Below are 19,105 nucleotides of genomic sequence, written 5' to 3' on the forward strand. Positions count from 1 at the left end.
TCACTATATTTTACTCATCACTGTGGCCAGATATGAACATATTTCATTCTCCCCTGCACACTGTCTACTATAATCCATTTCTGTTGGTGGCTCCCTTACTCTACGTACTTTCCCAAGTCAGAAATTTGGAAACATTTTAATACTTCTCTCTTTTTAAACACATACAAAGGAACTATTGCCAAACCCTGTGTATTATTCCACCAAGTTTCATAGGCTCAATTTTGGAAGTCAGTGTTTGAACACTGACCCTTTCTTTGATTTACATTCCTGTCAAAATTATCCTTTTCTTCCGCAAAGTAATGGATGCCTTTGACTGAATAAGGGAAATACTAACAACAAAGAAAAGAAAAAAATGCCAATAATACTCAAAATATTGTCTCCCTACATGAGTCTGATTTTCTCCCTTTAACATTATTTAATGCTCAAATAAATCCAAATTCCTTAGCCTTTCCAGAAATCCCTTTTGAAGAACTACATACCTAATATTTATCCACATTCCTCTTTGAACTTTACGTGTAATAAATGGACACATTTATGACAGTTGACAAGTTGGCTTTTACTTTCCCCCATTGGTGTGCTTGTGAATATTTGACCACCAGTTCTGGGGGTTGAAGGGGTCAGGGTAGGGTAAAGGGACTTGATTGATGGCATCTGCTGGTTTCTATAGTGTAAATACTTCCACCATGGCTAATTTTAAGCTACTTACATGAAATCAACAGGCTTGCAAAATATCTGAAAATTTTACAGTTGGTCCTTGTTAAACAGCAAATCCAACTCTAGCATACCACTGGTTCCTATACCCACAAATTTTATCTCAGGGCTTCAAATATGCTACTTCCTTGAGTTAAAATAGTCTTCTTTCCGTGCCTGAGAAGTTTCCATTAATCTTTTAAAATGCAGCTTAGATGTCCTTCTGTCTTAGAACCTGCCTCACCCCTACCCCCAGCTTTCCCAGGTGGTCTATCACTGCCTCATCAGTTTTTCTCCTCATCATTTTAAGTGCTTTTATGTTGAGTTCATCACAGTATCATGTTATCTTTTTATTTATCTGTTTTCCAATTACATTGTTAGTATTGGAAAGCACTTCAGTTTTGCAGATGAGGAAATGGATGCGCAAAGCCTAACAGTATGGGGAAACATAATACCACATTTATTTATTTTTTAATCGCTCAGTATTTAAAAGAATGGACAGAACAGTACTCGAAAGCTTACATTTACCTTTGTTTGACCTTAGACAAATGATTTAGCCTTCCTGACCTTAAGTATTGTCATCTACAAATGGACATAATAATATGTATACTCAAGAGACTGTTGTAAGTGCCTGTGAAGTACAGGACAGTGTGTGACACCTAGGAACCACTGAACGAAGGGTAACTCTAGGCTGTATCAGAGGTGAAAGCACATGAGAAGAACCTCCATTATTTCTGATGATGCTTTGGACAAGGTACAATGTGGACTCACCTTACACATGTGTCTTGCGAGAGTGAAATAACTTCACAGTTTCAGATGAAATAGAGCGTTCATTCTTAAAATGTACGTCCTTCAGTATTTTATCATGATGCCTCTAACATTTAAAAAAAAAATTCTCCTACTTGAACGCTATCCCAGATTTCAGGCTTTTTCTTTTCATCCAGAATAGGCACTTCATAATGTTGGTTGTACCCATTTAGTCTACGGCCTACTGTTTTCTGTTTCTGTTCCTTCAGGCTTTGCACGCAAGATTCCTTGCCTGTGACCATCCAGTCCTGCATCATGCCGAAAGACTGCGAAACCACCGAGTGGTCCTCCTGGAGCCCCTGCTCCAAGACGTGCCGTTCAGGGAGCCTCTCGCCAGGATTTAGAAGCAGGAGCCGGAATGTGAAGCACGTTGCTGTTGGAGGCGGAGAGGACTGCCCTGAACTTCTCGAGAAGGAGGCCTGCATCGTTGAAGGAGAACTTTTGCACTCATGTCCCAGGTATTGTGTATTCTTTGGCATGAGTGTTCAGTTGTTCTATATAATCTCACTTTATGTGGTATAGAGAGGTTAACAATAACTGTAGCTGTGACTTATGACTCAGTGCAGAGTTTCATATTAGGCAGTAAAGCCTAGGGGGGGTAAGAGCGTGGGTTGTGTTGATTGCCTGGGCTCCAATCCTATTTCTAATTATGTGATTGTTATGACTTTGTAATTTATGTGAATTTTGGCAAGTGACTTAAATCTAGTGCCTCAGTTTACTTTTCTACTAGCAGTACTTACTTCATCCAGCACCTGGCATATCATAAGTGCTTAAAAACCATTAGTTATCATTACCTGACATGTCACACCTAATTTTTATGACAACCTAAGAAGCCATTCATAAGCATCTTCATTTTGCAAATAAGGCCATTGATGCTCAGAGAGATTAAGTAACTTCTGAGGTTACATAGTTCATGAGTGACAGCCGCCTGATTCTAAGGATGCTCTTTCTCTGAAAGTCACTGCTGCTCTGGGCACTGTTTCTATTTCAGAGTCCCCAGGGAACCAGAGAATGCTGAGAAAAGGGTCGACATAAATTAGTAGCTAAATTTAATATCTTGATCTTAGTTATATTTTGCCTGATTGTGTAGCCCTCGGTGAAGACGTCCAGTGCATTTTCCTCTGGTTGTTGGCTTACAGTGGGATCAGTCTGATAATGACAGAAATCACTGGGGCTGCCTGTTTAGAAATCTGTTGCGGATGAATTTGTAATAATTCCTGAGGGACAGCTGCCCTGAACTATATCTTCAGTCTGTATTTTAGATTTAAATAGCTTTTTTTTTTTTTTTTTTTTTTTTTGGCGGTACGCGGGCCTGTCACTGTTGTGGCCTCTCCTGTTGCGGAGCACAGGCTCTGAATGCGCAGGCTCAGCGGCCACGGCTCACAGGCCCAGCCGCTCCGCGTCATGTGGGGTCTTCCCGGACTGGGGCACGAACCCGTGTCCCCTGCATCGGCAGGCGGACTCTCAACCACTGCGCCACCAGGGAAGCCCTAAATAGCTATTTTAGATAGAACTTTTCTATAGTCTCTGAGATTTGAGATCACTCCCTCGGTGAAAAATAAAATGAGGCAAAAAATAACTGCTTGTAGAAATTAATCATCTGGGGATATGTGAAGGGTAAGTGGGTTACAAACTCAGCTGGTGTTGTTGATGGGCCTGGTGATTCCTTAAACCTGAAATAAAGCATGTATGGGCGGGGCAGAGGTTGAGGTTGGGGGCGGGTATAGAGGAGCAAGTTCCTGTTTACACATTCATAGTCATTCACTTCCTCCACCTCACCATTGAAATCAGGGTGGATTCAACACACTCCTTACATATTGATTGTTCATTTTTTACTAAAATGACTCCTTAGATTTACATCATTTCTTGCCTGAAAAGCGGAGAGAGCAGATGTATTTCATGATCCTTGACAGATTAACCTGTTGTCACAGAATCCTCCCTAATTGTATTGAGTTTGTGTCCAATCTTTCAAGACACTAATTTGGGGCAAAACATGGGATTGGAAAGAAAACCTGAGATCTCTGTCCCTTTTGAACTTGGATAGGCTTTGGGTTAGAATTGCATCGCCATCACACTTAAAGTGTGTGTCCTTGGACAAGCTGTACGACTTCTCTAAGACATTTCCCTCTTCAATACAAGTGTCTAATTATACTGCCTGTGTTGAAGGTTGAACAGCTACAGACTGGCACTGTCTGTCCTGGTGTTCAGCACATGAGGCACTACACGAATACTGACTCTTATTGTTGCTCTTTGCAGGTGGGTTTTGCTTTCATTTCCTCCAGTAAGAGAATCCCTCCTTTCCTTGGAAGGCATACTGTATTAATTTAATGGAGTAGAAAGTTATTTCTTCTGGGTGATTTGGAGATTTTTTTTTCCCCCGTGGAGGCATTATTTAGGAGGGTTCTCAATGTTAGGCTGCTAGGAATAGAATGTGGGTTTATTGATGACCTTGACCTTGGCACCTTTTTTCTTCATTCCTTTCACGGAATGGCATGACCTCTTCCTGATATTTTTAACAGTTTTTTGATTTATAGACATCCGCCTATTTTTTTTTAAGGAATTCCTTTTTTTTTTATTATTATTTATTTATTTATTTTTGGCTGTGTTGGGTCTTTGTTTCTGTGTAAGGGCTTTCTCTAGTTGCGGCAAGCAGGGGCCACTCTTCATCACGGTGCACGGGCCTCTCACTATCGCGGCCTCTCTTGTTGTGGAGCACAGGCGCCAGACGCGCAGGCTCAGTAGTTTTGGCTCACGGGCCTAGTTGCTCCGCGGCATGTGGGATCTTCCCAGACCAGGGCACGAACCCGTGTCCCCTGCAATGGCAGGCGGACTCTCAACCACTGCACCACCAGGGAAGCCCCGCCTATTTTTTTTCCTTCTCTTTTCTTTGTTAATAACTATTACGATTCTCTTGGAATCATCAGAGTAGTGCCTCCTTGACGATATTGAGAAAGTTGACTTGGATAACCTTTTGTTAAAGAACGACTACCTTTTATTGAGCGTCTACTGTTGGCCAATAACTATATCAGAGATTGTATAAAGATTATTTAGAATAACATAGAATGTATTATCCAAATAGAACATTTTTGAGAGTAAAAGGGATGTAAATCGGTACTGTTCGGATTCAAATTAAAGTCCATTTGACTTCAAGTTCAGTGCTCTTTCCAATACATCACACTGACCCTAACAATAATCATAGTGAAGACACACACCCAGATAAGGGTATAGACACACATATACATGTATTCGTATGTATCATTTTTTTCCAACAATATACCGTGGAATGGTAATACTTCAAGATGTACCCAAGATTAATTTCTGTATTTTTCATTTGATTGAACCGTAACATCTGAAAACAGGGCCTGACAAAGTTCATTGGAGATGAACCTGGGCCTCTAGTTCTGCTGTTTGGAAATGTTACTGAGTATGACATTTTCTAAAAACCTTCTCAAATAGTGAATTTGTAGGAAATAGGAGTCTTCGAAAATTCACTGAATACCAACCAGCGTTTCCTAGGGAGACTGACGTGTTAGCTAATGATTCCACTTTGTGGTGGAAAAGAGCATGTATAAATAATAGCAACAAAATTAACATTGGCTGACATTCTTATTTGTCTGAAATCCGAGCTGTGGCCTCTACCACAGGAAAGCGTAAAGGCCGTGTGCTAACTTTTGTTTCTACTTGGACACCAGTGATTAAAATTCATTGTGAACAAGGGAAATGGAAACAAAAATCTCTTAGGGAACAAAAACGTCCATTTTTCCTTTCCCAGAATTCATGAGCACTTCATATGCATCAAGCAATTTAATTCACCATCCTTCTCCCCAGCAGGGAAATGTCCTCTCTTAGAATGTGGTTTGGCTTTTACCCTTGCACCATATTTGCTATAGGAGATGTGTTCCTTTTCTCAATAAATATACTCTGAGCTCTTCCTATGTGCCAAGCAGTATGTTAAGTGTTTCCGATACCTCAGAGGACACATTAGACAAAGTTCCCTCCCCCTTGTGGGACCTAAATTTTAGTGAAGATGTACCAAATAAATAAAATAAATAAACTATATACTTTGTGTACAAGATATGGAAAAAATGAAGCATTGGAGCAGGGTAAAGATAGAGGCTTCTGGGGTGCTGTGATGGGGGATCAGCTCAGGTTACAGAATTAAAGAGGCTGTCCTTAGAGAAGCCTCATTTGAACTAGCAGGATCTGTGGGGAGGACTTGAAGGAAGTGAGGAAATTAGCCTTTCATCTAATTAGAGGAAGAATATTCCAAGAAGAGATAAGCTAGAGATGTGCTCTGGTTCCTGCATGTTCATAATGCTCACAACGGTTTTTAGTTGCATAGCTTGGGGACTACTCATCTCACCAGCTGGACTCCACTGGTCAGCATTTTCACTGTGAACAAAATGTGTGCCAATCCCTAAGGCATGATTACATGAAAGGAGATGTGACCATGAGGAACCCCTTCTCGAGGAGCTCCCTGAGAGCGAACCCTTTGGAAGCGCCTCAGGGCAGCTAGCATAAGTGAACCCGAAAGGAGACAGGGGCCAGCCTATGTTAAGCTCACTTGGGAAATTTTAGAACTCCAGTTGATCCTTGAACGGCAGTGGTTTGAACTGCACAGGTTCTCTTAGAGGCAGATAGTTTTGAATAGTAAATGCTACAGCGTCACATGATCTGAGGTTGGTTGAATCCATAGACGCAGAACCATGGATGCAAAGGGTGACTATCAGTTGTAGCAGATTTTCTGACTGCCTGGAGGATTATCGCCCCTAACCCCACATTGTTCAAGAGTCAGCTGTATAAGGGAGTTAGCATTGTGTAGCCTTAAGCTCGCCTCAGAAGTATGCTATTTGACCAAGATATGTATAGACCCCATGAAACCCCTTTCTTCAGTATTATACAGTCTACTTGAAATTTTGTGCTCCCCGCTCCAACATAACACTAAGAACTCACGCTGTACATTATGGGGTTGGGATAGAAATGAGAGAGATGGGACAAATCTACTTGTCACTGGCTACCTTTTCTCTTGGTGTGTTGACCTCTTATCATTGTCATCATGGCTTTAGGCATTATGTTACTCTCTGCCTCAAAACACTGAAAGATACGTGCTTTATAAGATGCCTTGGCACTTGGGTTCTTTCTTTTGTCCTAATCAACATCTAAAGCATTAGATCCTCCATCTCAACTAAGAGGGAGGTGAAAAGCATTCTAAGACCATAAATGATAAGGTGGCCCTGTTTACTGGATAGCATAAGGAAAGGCAGAGGACACAGGTAGCTGAGACATGACTTGATGCTGGAACAGCTATGACTCCAGATCCTTCGTGCCTAAGCAGAGAGCCTGTTTTGGCTGAAGACACTGTAACACACAAGAATACTGAAAAACGTCAACATCTTTCTTGGAAGCGACACCTCAGATGACCTACCAGCAACTTCCACCACCTCACCAGGAGGCTTTCACACCAAGATGGCTGTTCTACTTCTTAAACGATCATTTAGAGTTTAAAATTGAATATCAGACAGTGCTGTTATAAAGACCAACATAGAGTAAAACTTTAAAGACGATCTCAAGGCAGAAGCTGCATGGCTGATAGTATTACATAGACTGTGTGATATTAGTGCACAGAAAAGCCAATTTCCTAAACATTGCTTCAACACTCCAGTCTGGCACTGAATAGATGGGGTCTCATAATTTGTCCCTCCTTATCTCTGGTATGTATGAGTTTATTATGGGTGAACTAGAGATTCTTCGCAAAAGATCTGTCTGTGCAGACTCATACTGAGAGATCTATCTGGGTCTCCTGCATCCCACTTCGATGTGCTTCTAAAACAAGCCCCTGTGACCAGCCTGTTTTTTCCTACCATCTCTTTAAGGCACTGAACCCGATTTTAGATTTTCTAAAATCTAAAATTTTCTCAGGTTTTCCTTGAGAAAACTCTGGGGATTAGTTGATGGATTTTTTAGATGAGTGTTGAAGCCAGGAATGGTGCCAGCAGAAGGGATGGTGAGTAGAACTTGGCTTGGTAGTTGGCTTCCACTGCCCGTTGGAACGAAGTGAGTGCTGGAACAGCGTTGACATGTCTTGAAAGAGATGTTTGTTCAACACCTGCTTCAGACTGTCACTGTGCTGATTGCTGGAGAATTCAGGAAATTTTAGTCTGTGTTCACTTAGTTTATTCATCTTCAGAATGCTGTGTAATATACTCATTAAAAACTAGAGCATCTTGAACTGATAACCATGTTCTTTAAGAGTGTTTCATAGTTAGTAATGTTGCCACACATCATTCTAAACATACATTTCTGGATTTTTTGTTAATGCATTTTTCTCCTCTGCTTTAGAGCGGGTAGCACCTATAAAAGTGCCTGGCTCAGAGTAAATGCTCAGCAGACAAAGGATGAATCATTAAATGTGTGGCAGATCCAGAACAATATTATGCACAGGGTACTTTATTCCAGGCTGATACTTATTATCTTATGTGTGTGCAGGATTCGAAGTCATTTCTTATAAAGAGCATCTAAAATTGGCATCATCAAGGAGATTACGTAAGGATGCCGACCCAGGGAAGGAATAAACACACAGAGCTTGATGTGACTTTGTCCCCAATGGCGGCCTTGCTTTTGCTAAGTGTGTCTGGTTTTCCAAATAAGAAGTTTCTGTTTTCATTGGTTATAAGAGTAGCTTCGAGAAGGATGAGTCATGAGATCACAATCTGAATATGTAAGTTTGCCTTCTGGAAAAGAATGGCACACGTCACCTACCATCTCTAATGTATCTTTTCAATTGATCGTCTACCACAGCACCTAACACCCTGCACATAATAGAAGCTCAATAAATGGTTGTTAAATGAATTAATGGGTTCTTTAAGGAAGCATTTTTTAATATTGTTTTAATTAAGCAGCTCTTTGTAGGATTTCAGGAGTAAAGGAGTCATGACCTGGAACCCTCAGGAGAATCTGTTTCAGGAAAGAAACGACAGTTTCAAAGAATCTGTAAATTGTTTCAGCAGAAGGAGACTGATGCCTTTTTACTGAGTCCAGCTTTTACTGGTGCATATTGTTTCATGAGTTCCCATTGTGCCACTTTCAGCTCTCCTGGATGGAAGATCTGTTCCCCTGTTAGTGTAAGAAAGTTAATGTACTACTAAGTGCTGTGCATAGGGATAGAAATCTATTAATAATACATATGTGGAGTTTGCCTAGCAAAGCCATCTGCCAAAGAGCTTTGCACTTCAGAGTAGCTTTCCATAATCAATAGTCCCACTCTATTCAATAAAAGATTACTAGAGCGTAAGATGTATAAAGCTTGATTGGCTCCCTTTATTTTGGTCGTCTGTTCAGCAAAAAATGACAAGTTAATTCTTTTCTAAATGAATTTACAACTTTAAAAGGACAACAGATATTATCATAAATTAGTCTTGCTGCAGACACTGATTTTTAATATACGCGCATTTAATTTGAATACCTTGCACTAGGGTTTCAATTCCAAGAGTGTTTGCAAATCTATATGTGCTTAGTCAAAACAGGACCATTCACTAATGCAATTATTCTTTCAGTCTGTCATCATTAAATCACTTAAGATTCTATTCCATGTTGCTTTGCTTTAAATCTAAGCCTTTAGAAGAAGGAGAAAAGAAATTCACATTTTGTAAGCAATTCTAAGCGTTCTGAAAGTGACAAAGCATGCATTCTAAAGGGCAGGGGTTGCTATAAAACTCTGATGGTCCTGCCGTCCTACTGCTATTAGAATCGCTTTATGTCACCTTAGTAGGATGGAAGTCTTTTAAAAATAATCACTAAATGTGCCTACTTTTCTAATTTTGGCTTTGCTAATTTAGGATATCTCTATTCCTTGCTTCAGAACAATGCATTCATTCCTCATTCCTTCTGCCCTCCCCCCATCAATTTAGAGAATGGTTTGAATACAGGATTCCTTGGGTTAGACAACATCACTCTCAGGAAGACAAGCTGGCTACCTGGGCGATTGAATTTCTGGCCCTCGAGTAGCTTTTCCTAATCCAGAATTTGTCTCCTCTATCTCTTCATGGGAATATGTATTCCCACCATTAGAAATTTCTTTCTTTGGCTTAATCTTGGTTTCTTCTTTTAAACTGCATATACCTTTTTAGAATGATAAAATATTTAATATTAACTTTTAATATGTATCTTGTGAATACATTTATTGATCATTTCCTAAGAATAGACTTAAATTATGGGGTACATATGAAGAAATCGGGCAGTGAGTTCCAGGTGTGGGAGAAAGCTTCAGAAAGCAGATTCTAGAAGGTAAATGAAGAAAAACTGAATTTCACAGTCATAATACATGGTTGCCCTGATGTCTGAGTTCTTGTCCCCTTTCCTGGGCTGTCTCAGGTACGAATTCAGTGCCAAGCAATTGTGCTGCTAGTACTTGGGCCAAAAGCAATTTGGAATCATTCTTCACTTCTCTCTTTATCTCCTATCCACATATAATCCATGAGAAGGCTGTCTCCACCTTCACAGTGTGTCCGGAATCTTATCACTTCTCATCACATTCACTGTGACTGCCCCAGTTAAAGGCCTAACATCATGTCTCCTGGACTGGCAAAGGCCTCCAAATTCATCTCCCTTCTTCCACTCCCCTATAGTCTATTCTTTAATGAGTGGCCAGGATGATTCTTAAAACTTTAAATGTCATCATGATATGATTGCCTTCCTCAAAACTTGGCAGTGGTTTCCCAGCACATTTGGAGTAACACTCACAGCCCTTCCTCAGCCCACCAGGCTCTCTGTAGCCTGGGCCCCGACTGTCTCTCACTCCCTCTCCCTCCTGCCTTGAGCTGCCTATCCCAACCACACTGGCCTCTGTGCTTTCCTAGAAAGTGCCAAGCACTGTCCTTCCCTGGGACCTTTGAACATGCTCTTCTTTCTGCCTAGAATTCTCCCTGTCCACCTTTTCTTATGCCCACTGTTTCATTTTATTCCGGATTCTGCAGACTTTCCTGGTCATGGCACTGAAATAGCTCTCCTCCTCCATTTCTCTCTGATGGACATGTGACTGATGCCGTGTTATGTATTGGTTCATTTCTGTCTGTCTGCCCCACTAGAAGGTCATCTTCCCAAGGTCAGGGACTTTGTCCTGCTCACTGCTATGCATTTCTATTGTCAGAAATCATACTTGGCACACAGTTGGAGCTCAAGATTTAGTTCTTGAAAGAAAGGAGGAATGAACACATGGTTGAGTAAATGATTTGCTTACTCTTGGGCAGGCTTATTTTTGTTCCTAGGGAGCTAGGGAGTCCTGCTTTTTGGTTCCTTCTGCCATCCATCTCTCATACATACCTTTACATTAACTGAGATATTCTTTCACAAGTTGTTTCCCCTGTGTATTCAGTATATGAGTGGCTGACAGTGTTCTCTGTCACTAATGGTGGGGACATTGGAGTCATTTTTACATGAACAGATGATCGCAGGTTTACCTAACATTCACAGTGACCGGGGAGCAAAATGGAGAATTTGACTTCAGGGCCTTGAAAAAGCATTACTCTTCAAATAAAGTGTCATTGCACCATTTGGTGGAAATTTGAATTTTTACAATTAGAGATTCCTTTATTTGGCTTATATTTTGTTTCTCTTTTTAACTTGTACTTATCTCCTGAAAGTGCTAAAAATCTGACCCTAGGTGACCACACACAGCGTTCAGATTATAAAGTGACTGTCTGTGTGATATTCTCAAACTGTCTTTGTGTTTGAGACTGGAAGGAATTTATACTGGCACTGTAAAATATTACTGGTCAGTTGTCAGTGACAGTATCATTGTCATCAACTGATGATACTTTTTTGCTTCATCCCAGAAAGCAATTCCTCAGACCAAGACCAACATTTATTTGTCTTCATCACGGCTGGGCAGGTAGCTACCTGTCATCTACGGACTTGCTTTTTATATCCGCAGACCAAGTTACATGAGTTTACCATTCACCGTTTTAATCTACCAGAGAATCATTTCATTAAGAAGATGTGCTTTAGAATCATATACTTGTCTTTGCATCCTGCTCTTTCACTTACTTAATTATGTGACCTTGGCAAATGTCTTATTCTTTATGCCAATTCTCCCATCTGTAAAAGAGGAAGTGGTATTTTTTTCATAGGCTTGTTGGGAGGATGACATGAAGTCATGCACCTAGATTTGTTAGTGCAGTGCCTGGCACTGAGTAAGCATGCAGAACAATTTGGATGTTATTATTCCTTGGGGGATTTGTCCTGATACCCTAGAAGCCTGAATAAATGAATGCTTTGTCTATCCTGTTCAGCTGGGGTGTGTGACAAGACAAAGGGATCCTAGGTCACGTTCGTAAGGGGCTATGAGGATCAACTAATTGTTTTCATGTCATGGCCATTTACTTGAGGCATTTCTACACTTGGTTTCAGAATGCTGCTCACCCACAAAGGGCAGGACGCTGGGCTTTGAAATGCCCCCCGTTTCCCTCCAAAGCAGAAGGACAAAGTGAGGCTGGGTTGAAAGGCATCAGAGTTGAGAGAGAGTGGGTGGAAAGGCCTGATCTTTGACGTGGACTTAGCCATTAAAGAGGGTGCCCCTGGCAGTCAGAAAGCCAAGTTGTCCGGAGCCTGGAGGACTATCCCTGTAACGACTACTAAAGGAGATAACAAGCAACGTTTAGCTGAGCGGTCTCCTTTGATTTCTTATTCTGTCAGATCCTAGAGACACTTTCCCAGGTTGTGGAATTCAGACTGTTCAGTTTTCATGGCTTCTGGGTGATTTTGATTAAACATAGATAGTGCATTTGAAAAAAAATAAAGAAAAAAAAGACAGACTATGAAAGGACCTGCATTTTAAAAAGGAATTTAGAAGCCCTTCACTGGTGTGTTTTTTCCTTTGCCTCTTTCTGGGTTGGTATTTTCTCTGAGGTAGTAAACAATAGCAGTAGTGATAAATGTCTTCTTTATCTTTAGAGAATTCGTTGTTTGCCAATGAATAGAATTTGGGTGTTTCTGGTTAATGAGCTAGCAACAGGGTTTTTGTTACATTATATATAAGACTATATATATAGAGATAGATAGATAGAGTTATTAAATTTTCCTTTTCATTTTTCTCCATAATGACTTCCCAAATTCCTCCATTGCTAATTCTTATAGGGTCATGATAAATTAATTGAAAAAGCAATTTATACAGCATGGCCCATTCCTTTCAAACAAGTGAACAGATTACTGGGACTTGCTATAATTCTAAACTCTCTAAGTTTCTTTTATGCTCTTTGCTGAACTTAGGTTCTTGGAAGTCAGACCATGGCATTCCTGGATCCTTAATATTAGGACTTTGGATGAAATCAATTAAGTTCTTATAAGTACAGTGTTGGGGGTGTGTGTGTGTGTTTTCTGTATCAGCAGGGGACAAAAGGCAGGTGTAGAAGGACACAAGAAAAAAAGGAATGAACATTTATTGAACATTTATTATACTCCTTGATTCACATTTGGTATTATTATCCCTATTTTACAAAACAGAACTCAGTGAAAGTCACATGACTAGTAAGTGGCAAGGCTCAGATTCAGACCACGTCGGTTGGTGGTCTGCTTGCTGTCTATACCGCACTGCCCCTTTTTGCCTGCCTTATGTGCTCACTATATCATAGGAGCCTTGGAGTCAGGGCTATATCTGACCTCCTTAATAGACAGAGAGCTCTTCTTTTAGGGAATCATTGGAGGAAGAGGGTTTGAAATGAGAATGTGATAACCATCCAATAACCCACCCCTGCCTCACTGTGCCTTGCCCTGGAGTCCAGAGACAAATGAGCTACCTGTACCCTGAGACTCAGAGACACAAGAGACAGGCCTTCTGCCTGGGTCACCATGAAGCCAAGGGAGACAACTCTGTCTAGTGAAGAGAAAGGGCTTTGGAGCATCACCTCTGGAGAAGGACCGTCTCTGGGAAGACCTAGACTTTTCTCGATCTCATGCCCAGGAATTAGAAACACATTATTGTCTATATTCCCCTAGTAATAAACAGGACCTGAACTCTACATTTCAGACTCTTGCCCAGCCCGGTGACTGATTTTCACTTGGAAAACCCTGTGAAGATCAAATAGTGAGGCAGAGGGAGAAGAATTATTACAACAAACCCCACAGGATTGTCCAAATTCTTTTTCTACAATGGGCTTTTCACAAGACTGTTGATCCTCAGCTTTCAAGCTTTTTAGAATGATGACGCTCATTGTGAGAGGCTTTGCTCACTCTTAGGTTTCTTAGAGATTTGCTTCCTGATTTTGATGTCTGTTACTTGATTTCATTTTTACTCTGGTTTCTGTAAGGCCAGGGCCTTGGTGACACATGTTTATTTTTATTGCTACTTTTTCTTTTAAACAATCACATAACTGAGAAAACGTTCCTTAAATCTGAAATGGGACAGCGAATATGAGAATGTTCTTAGGTTTGGTTTACTGTTTAGAAGCTAATGAGTCTTCTGGTATTTATGGGAGTGCTGTAGGGTTCTGTTAATGCTGTGGGCTTGAGGAATGCTCTAATAAGCCACAAAAGGAAATTCTGTCTGCAGTCATTCTCCAGGTATGAGTGTAGTGTTGTTATGGTTGTTGTGTTTTCTGTAAGTTATGTACAAACTTCACTGTGTTTTTTCCTTTTATTTGTGTGTGTGCGTGTGTGTCTATCAGTGTATCTCAACCAGTTGTAAACCTGGAAGACATATTCTAAACCAGTATAACCATGGCATGTCTGTTTATGTAAGAAAAAAAAAAGTAATTGTCAATTAAATACAGTGGCACATTGTGAACTCATTTTTAATATGTATACCCTTATCTTAGTGGAGTCAAACTGATAGAAGTACCTCTATCAAGAAGGTTGAAAAATCGGAGGTAATCTCTGTCCATTTAAACTAATATGTTCAGACATTCATACACTGGCCCACTAATTAAAAAAGAAAGGCCAGCTTTCACACAAAGTCATCCTGAGGTTTGTAAAATGAAACCCCATGACAAGCTTACCTGCTATGTATTAGGCTCAATTGGTTTCCAGCTCCTTCCCTTGATTCTGTACTCTCTTAGAGCTTTGAGGCTGAGACATATCTACCGTTTATCCATATTTCCTTCCTTCGCTCCTCTGGGCCTGTACTATAAGCACGATAGGCTGCTGTGATTTTGCTGCAGGAAATAAAAGGGATTTAGTATTCAAAGCTGGTAAATGTCTTTATCCATAGGCAAAGATTTGGTACTAGAAAGAGAGACGATTACGTACGTTTGATGTTGATGACCTAAGTTTCCTGTAGAATATTGTATTTTCCTTACTTCTTCTTCTTCTTTTAAACAAACCAAACAGATATTCCTGGAGGACCTCTGAATGGAAAGAATGCCAAGTCTCTCTCCTCCTCGAGCAGCAAGACCCCCACTGGCATATGACGGGACCCGTTTGTGGAGGTGGGATCCAGACCCGGGAGGTGTACTGTGCCCAGAGCACACCAGCATCCACGGCACAGAGGGCCAAGGAAGGTAGGCAGCCAGTTCTGGGGACAGATTCTGCTGCTGATTGGAAGGGAAATCAACACCAACACCATCTTCTCATATTCTCCTCGATATAATGGACCGCCAGCATTCACAAATTTAATGTTTGGTTGACTCTTTACAACCTATCCGTAAGTTCTGTTGCTTGAAGTAGTTTGGAACAGTCAAAATAGTACTGCTAATAATATCAGTCTCAAAGGATTGTTGTGAAACTTAAATGAGAAAATATACCTAAGATCTCTAGTAGAAATGACTGCTACAGGCTAAGGTGCTGGTACGCTGGAGTGAGTCAGTTGATGAAGAGCTAGTAGCATTCTTTTTTTTTTTTTTTCTATAGGAGAAGTTTTTTGTGAATTTGTGAGTGTGAGAAATTCTACAGACATTTCACTTTCAGATATCAAGGATCCATTCATTTATTGCCAGGTTTTAGATAATACGAAACTAAGAAGGAGGAAAAGGAGGAGGAAAGACAACTTTCTCCGTGGTGTGCTCTCTATTAGGCGTGTGTAATACAATCCATTTGTTTCAGAGTTTAGGATAGTGATAACATATAAGGACTGAAAAACTGGCCCAGATTTATTTAAGTCAATGGATTGAAAAGCTGAGAGTGTGCAGTAATGCTTCCACTCTAGAAAAATATATGGCCTCTTCCAGGCGCATTGGGGAACCCAACAGTGCCCTCTGTAGAAGTGGTCAAGGTGAGAATGTTTCCTTGAGTGTGCGTGTACATTCTCTGCTGTAGGACTTGGTTAGAGAGAGAAGATGCGAGATTTCTCATTGTAGAAATACATCCATTTCATCCTGTAAAGCTTTTCATACCAGGTGCCTTTTTGTGTGTGTGTGACATGGCCTCTCATCATTTCAGAGGCCATGACCATAGCCTTGGATGATTCAGCTCATGACTCATAGAAGGATCATCTTTACAGATACCTTAGCATTTGCTTCAACAATTGAAGTTACAGTGTCAAATTTATAGGGCTGGAGTTATTTAAAAATTAGTAGTTACATTTTCTTCCTTCTCTAATGTCACCTTTGGAAAGTGACAATTTACACACTTTCTCTTCCAGCCTAGAACATGACTGTGCTTACTCCTCTGAATTTGGAAGAACGAATTTAGATAAAAAGCTTCAGATTATTCTTTCAGACCTTGGTGATCTTTCTCTTCTACTTTCTCCTTCTTCCCTTTTACTGTTGTCTACAGTACTAGGATCTTCAGGGGTCAACACATACATAAGAATTTTGTAGAATTGGTATATTATGATCAATTTTAAGCTTCAACATTTAATCTTCTATTGACATCTTCATCTTCCTAAAGTTTCTTTAGTAAAAATAGCTTTCTTATCGATCACCTATTTCTATAGTGTTTTCAACCTTAATCATTCCAGCTTTCTTAATGGAAACATGCTGGGCAGGAAATTTGTAATTAGGAGGAAAGTGGAAGGATGGTGTTCTAGCATTGGAAGTCATATGCTACATGTTGGGGGATGTTAAATAGAGGAGGGGTGTTAAGTGCAGATTTAGCAGCCTATTAAGCCCTGGTACAGTGTGCTTCAAGCATCTAAAAAAGAGGAAAAATATCTTAGGCCAAGGCATACTTCCAAATTAATACTTTGGTACACATGGAAACAGAAAGCCCTTAGAAAGCCTGAGCCTGGTAACCCAGTTCTCAGTGGGGGCACTTAGATGTGGGGACAAGATACATACACATGGATGTATATAACGCAACAATGTACTCTTGTAGAAATTTGAATACAGTAGTCAAACTATTGCTGCATTGGAAAATACAGAACAGCCACATTGCATTAAAGGCATGGTAAAGATTACTACTTATCTTTGTAATCATTACAAAGGTTTGATTTTGCTCTTGTTTGGAAGTGAACCAGAAAGGTTATTTAGCCATTACTTTCCTTTCTTATAAATGCTTTAATTTCCTGCTGTTATTATTTATGGATATACCTTGACAAATCTGGCAACATGAAAATGTCTTCTTGGCTCAAGTCAAATTGTTCAAGAGAACAATTGGATTGCAGTTATAAGGGACCAAAGAGTGTTTGCCCAATTAAAGAGGCAGAGTTTAAATATTTCTAACCTTTCTGCTAATGCAGTAACAAAGGCCAAAATTGATGACATTTTTTGCATTTCAGTTTTTATAAAGAACCGCTTTTTTGTTTTGGGTTTTTAAAATTATTGTTAGATTTGGAAGGGAGAGGGGATTTTAAGAGCATTGATTTTGGAAACTCTTTTCTCAGTCATAATTGACTTTTCCACAAGGTTAAGTTTTCCTTTGGCTCCAGGATACTCTGTTCACTCTCTGAAGTGGAATTGCTTGACTTTTATTCCTTGAAAATCCCACCATCCACTGTGAATTAATTACTCTGCATTCCAAGAACCTGATCTTAGAGGAACCCACAGTCTTAGGGAAAAAATTAGGTTAATTTCCATGGATCTCTCATGAAATAAAATGTAATAGACTATCTAGATACCAGAATAAAAACAACAACAACAAAACCCAGAAAAGAGTGCTAATTCTCTCCCAAGGGCCTCAGAGTCTCCTGCTGGATGCTGAGGATGAATGGGACTTCCGTGCAGTTCTGTTGCCGACTTATTCTTGTTGCTAGCCAAGTCTCCATTTGACCTCGATTCAGGGTGTTTGTCGGAATAGTATAATAACATCTATGGCATATTTACCTGGTTCTGCTGTTCACTGTCCATGTGGTGTTTTAACTGCAGCCAAAATAATGCTATAATAATCAATATGAGAAGTGTTACTAGTAATAGTAGACAGGCCAATAGATTGTGAATGAAAATGTAGCAGAGTATTTATGATTTTGTTTACCAGTTATTGTTGTAGAGAGAATTGTATTTCTCTTTTATAGTTCAGAAGCACCAGCAAGAATGATGCTAACCTATAAATCTAAAAGCTTGCATTTGGTGAGGCCATTTTCTTCTTGCCCTTTGGTCAGGTGAAATTAAAACCACTCAGCCTGCATTCAAGGGATATTTCTCAGATGGTAAAACATTGAAAGAAGGGATGCACTTTCAAAAATCTAATAAAGACAGGGAAAAATTTATTCCATTCGTGACAGTGTGGCCTAGAGATTGGCATATCAACAAATGTGGGATGAAATGGCTTAGAGATGCAGTGTATTTATATGGTGAAGAAAACAAAACAAAACAAAAACCTAAAAACTAAATCAAAAATTGGGAAAAGATATTGGTGTGGTGACAGTTAAGCACCATGTTTTAAATTCAGTATTTGGCATTAAATGGACACAGCTACTTTAGAATGCACACCATTTAGCTTTGAATTGTTAATTGTGTTAGTTAACCACTCCACACCAGTAAGATAGTTCTTGAAAGTCCTATGTCTCTATAATGCTGGGCCCAGAGTTGGCATTAAGACAGTACATGATAAGATAAGGGAACATGTCCTAGTTTTAAATATGTTGGTTTGGTGAGTAGAAAGTGGATGACCATCACACATAACTTTTTTTTTCAAAAATAATTTGTTATGTGCTAGCTATATCTTAGGGTCTGTCCTAGTCACTGGAATTGTAAAGATGCGTCATTAATACAGTCTTTTAATTGTGACAACAATTGTACTAACAATTATGCTATAATGTCTTAGGTAATGTGTCTTCAGTAGTGTGTTACATTTTATATATATACATATGTTTGTAATATATAGGCCATATATATATGTATGACATAGTTAAAACCATTTAATGATGCCTGAGAGTAATCTTCATAATGGAGATAATGCTTCAAGAGAGTTTGGAGGATCAACATGAAAGCATGTTCTAAGTGGAGACACGGAGAACATATGAAAATAAACGGAGATGTTTATATTCAGTGGTGGCATGTGAAGTGGTATGAGAGGAGCACAGGAAATAAGGAAGTTAAATAACACTTAAAAACTAGTCTCTAAGAAGGAAATAAGGAAGTTAAATAACATGTAAAAGCTAATCTCTAAGAAGGATGTTACATAATGATTAAAGGATCAATCCAAGAAGAATATGTAACAATTATAAATGTATATGCAGGCAACATAGGACCACCTGAATACATAAAGCAAACATTAACAGACATAAAGGGAGAAATTGACAGTA

General features: G+C 39.7%; 1 protein-coding gene across 1 annotated transcript in view; it reads left to right on the top strand.

Annotated features, from left to right (window-relative positions):
* Nucleotides 1-19,105, top strand: part of THSD7B (thrombospondin type 1 domain containing 7B) — a 1,185,627-nt gene that overhangs the window by 636,156 nt on the left and 530,366 nt on the right. The window contains exons 8-9 of the mRNA XM_079925246.1: nucleotides 1,707-1,955; nucleotides 14,815-14,984. Coding sequence (XP_079781372.1) covers nucleotides 1,707-1,955; nucleotides 14,815-14,984 — 419 coding nt within the window. The remainder of the gene's footprint in view (nucleotides 1-1,706; nucleotides 1,956-14,814; nucleotides 14,985-19,105) is intronic.

This window comes from Stenella coeruleoalba (genome assembly GCF_951394435.1).
Source record: "Stenella coeruleoalba genome assembly, chromosome: 6".
Lineage (NCBI taxonomy): Eukaryota > Metazoa > Chordata > Mammalia > Artiodactyla > Delphinidae > Stenella > Stenella coeruleoalba.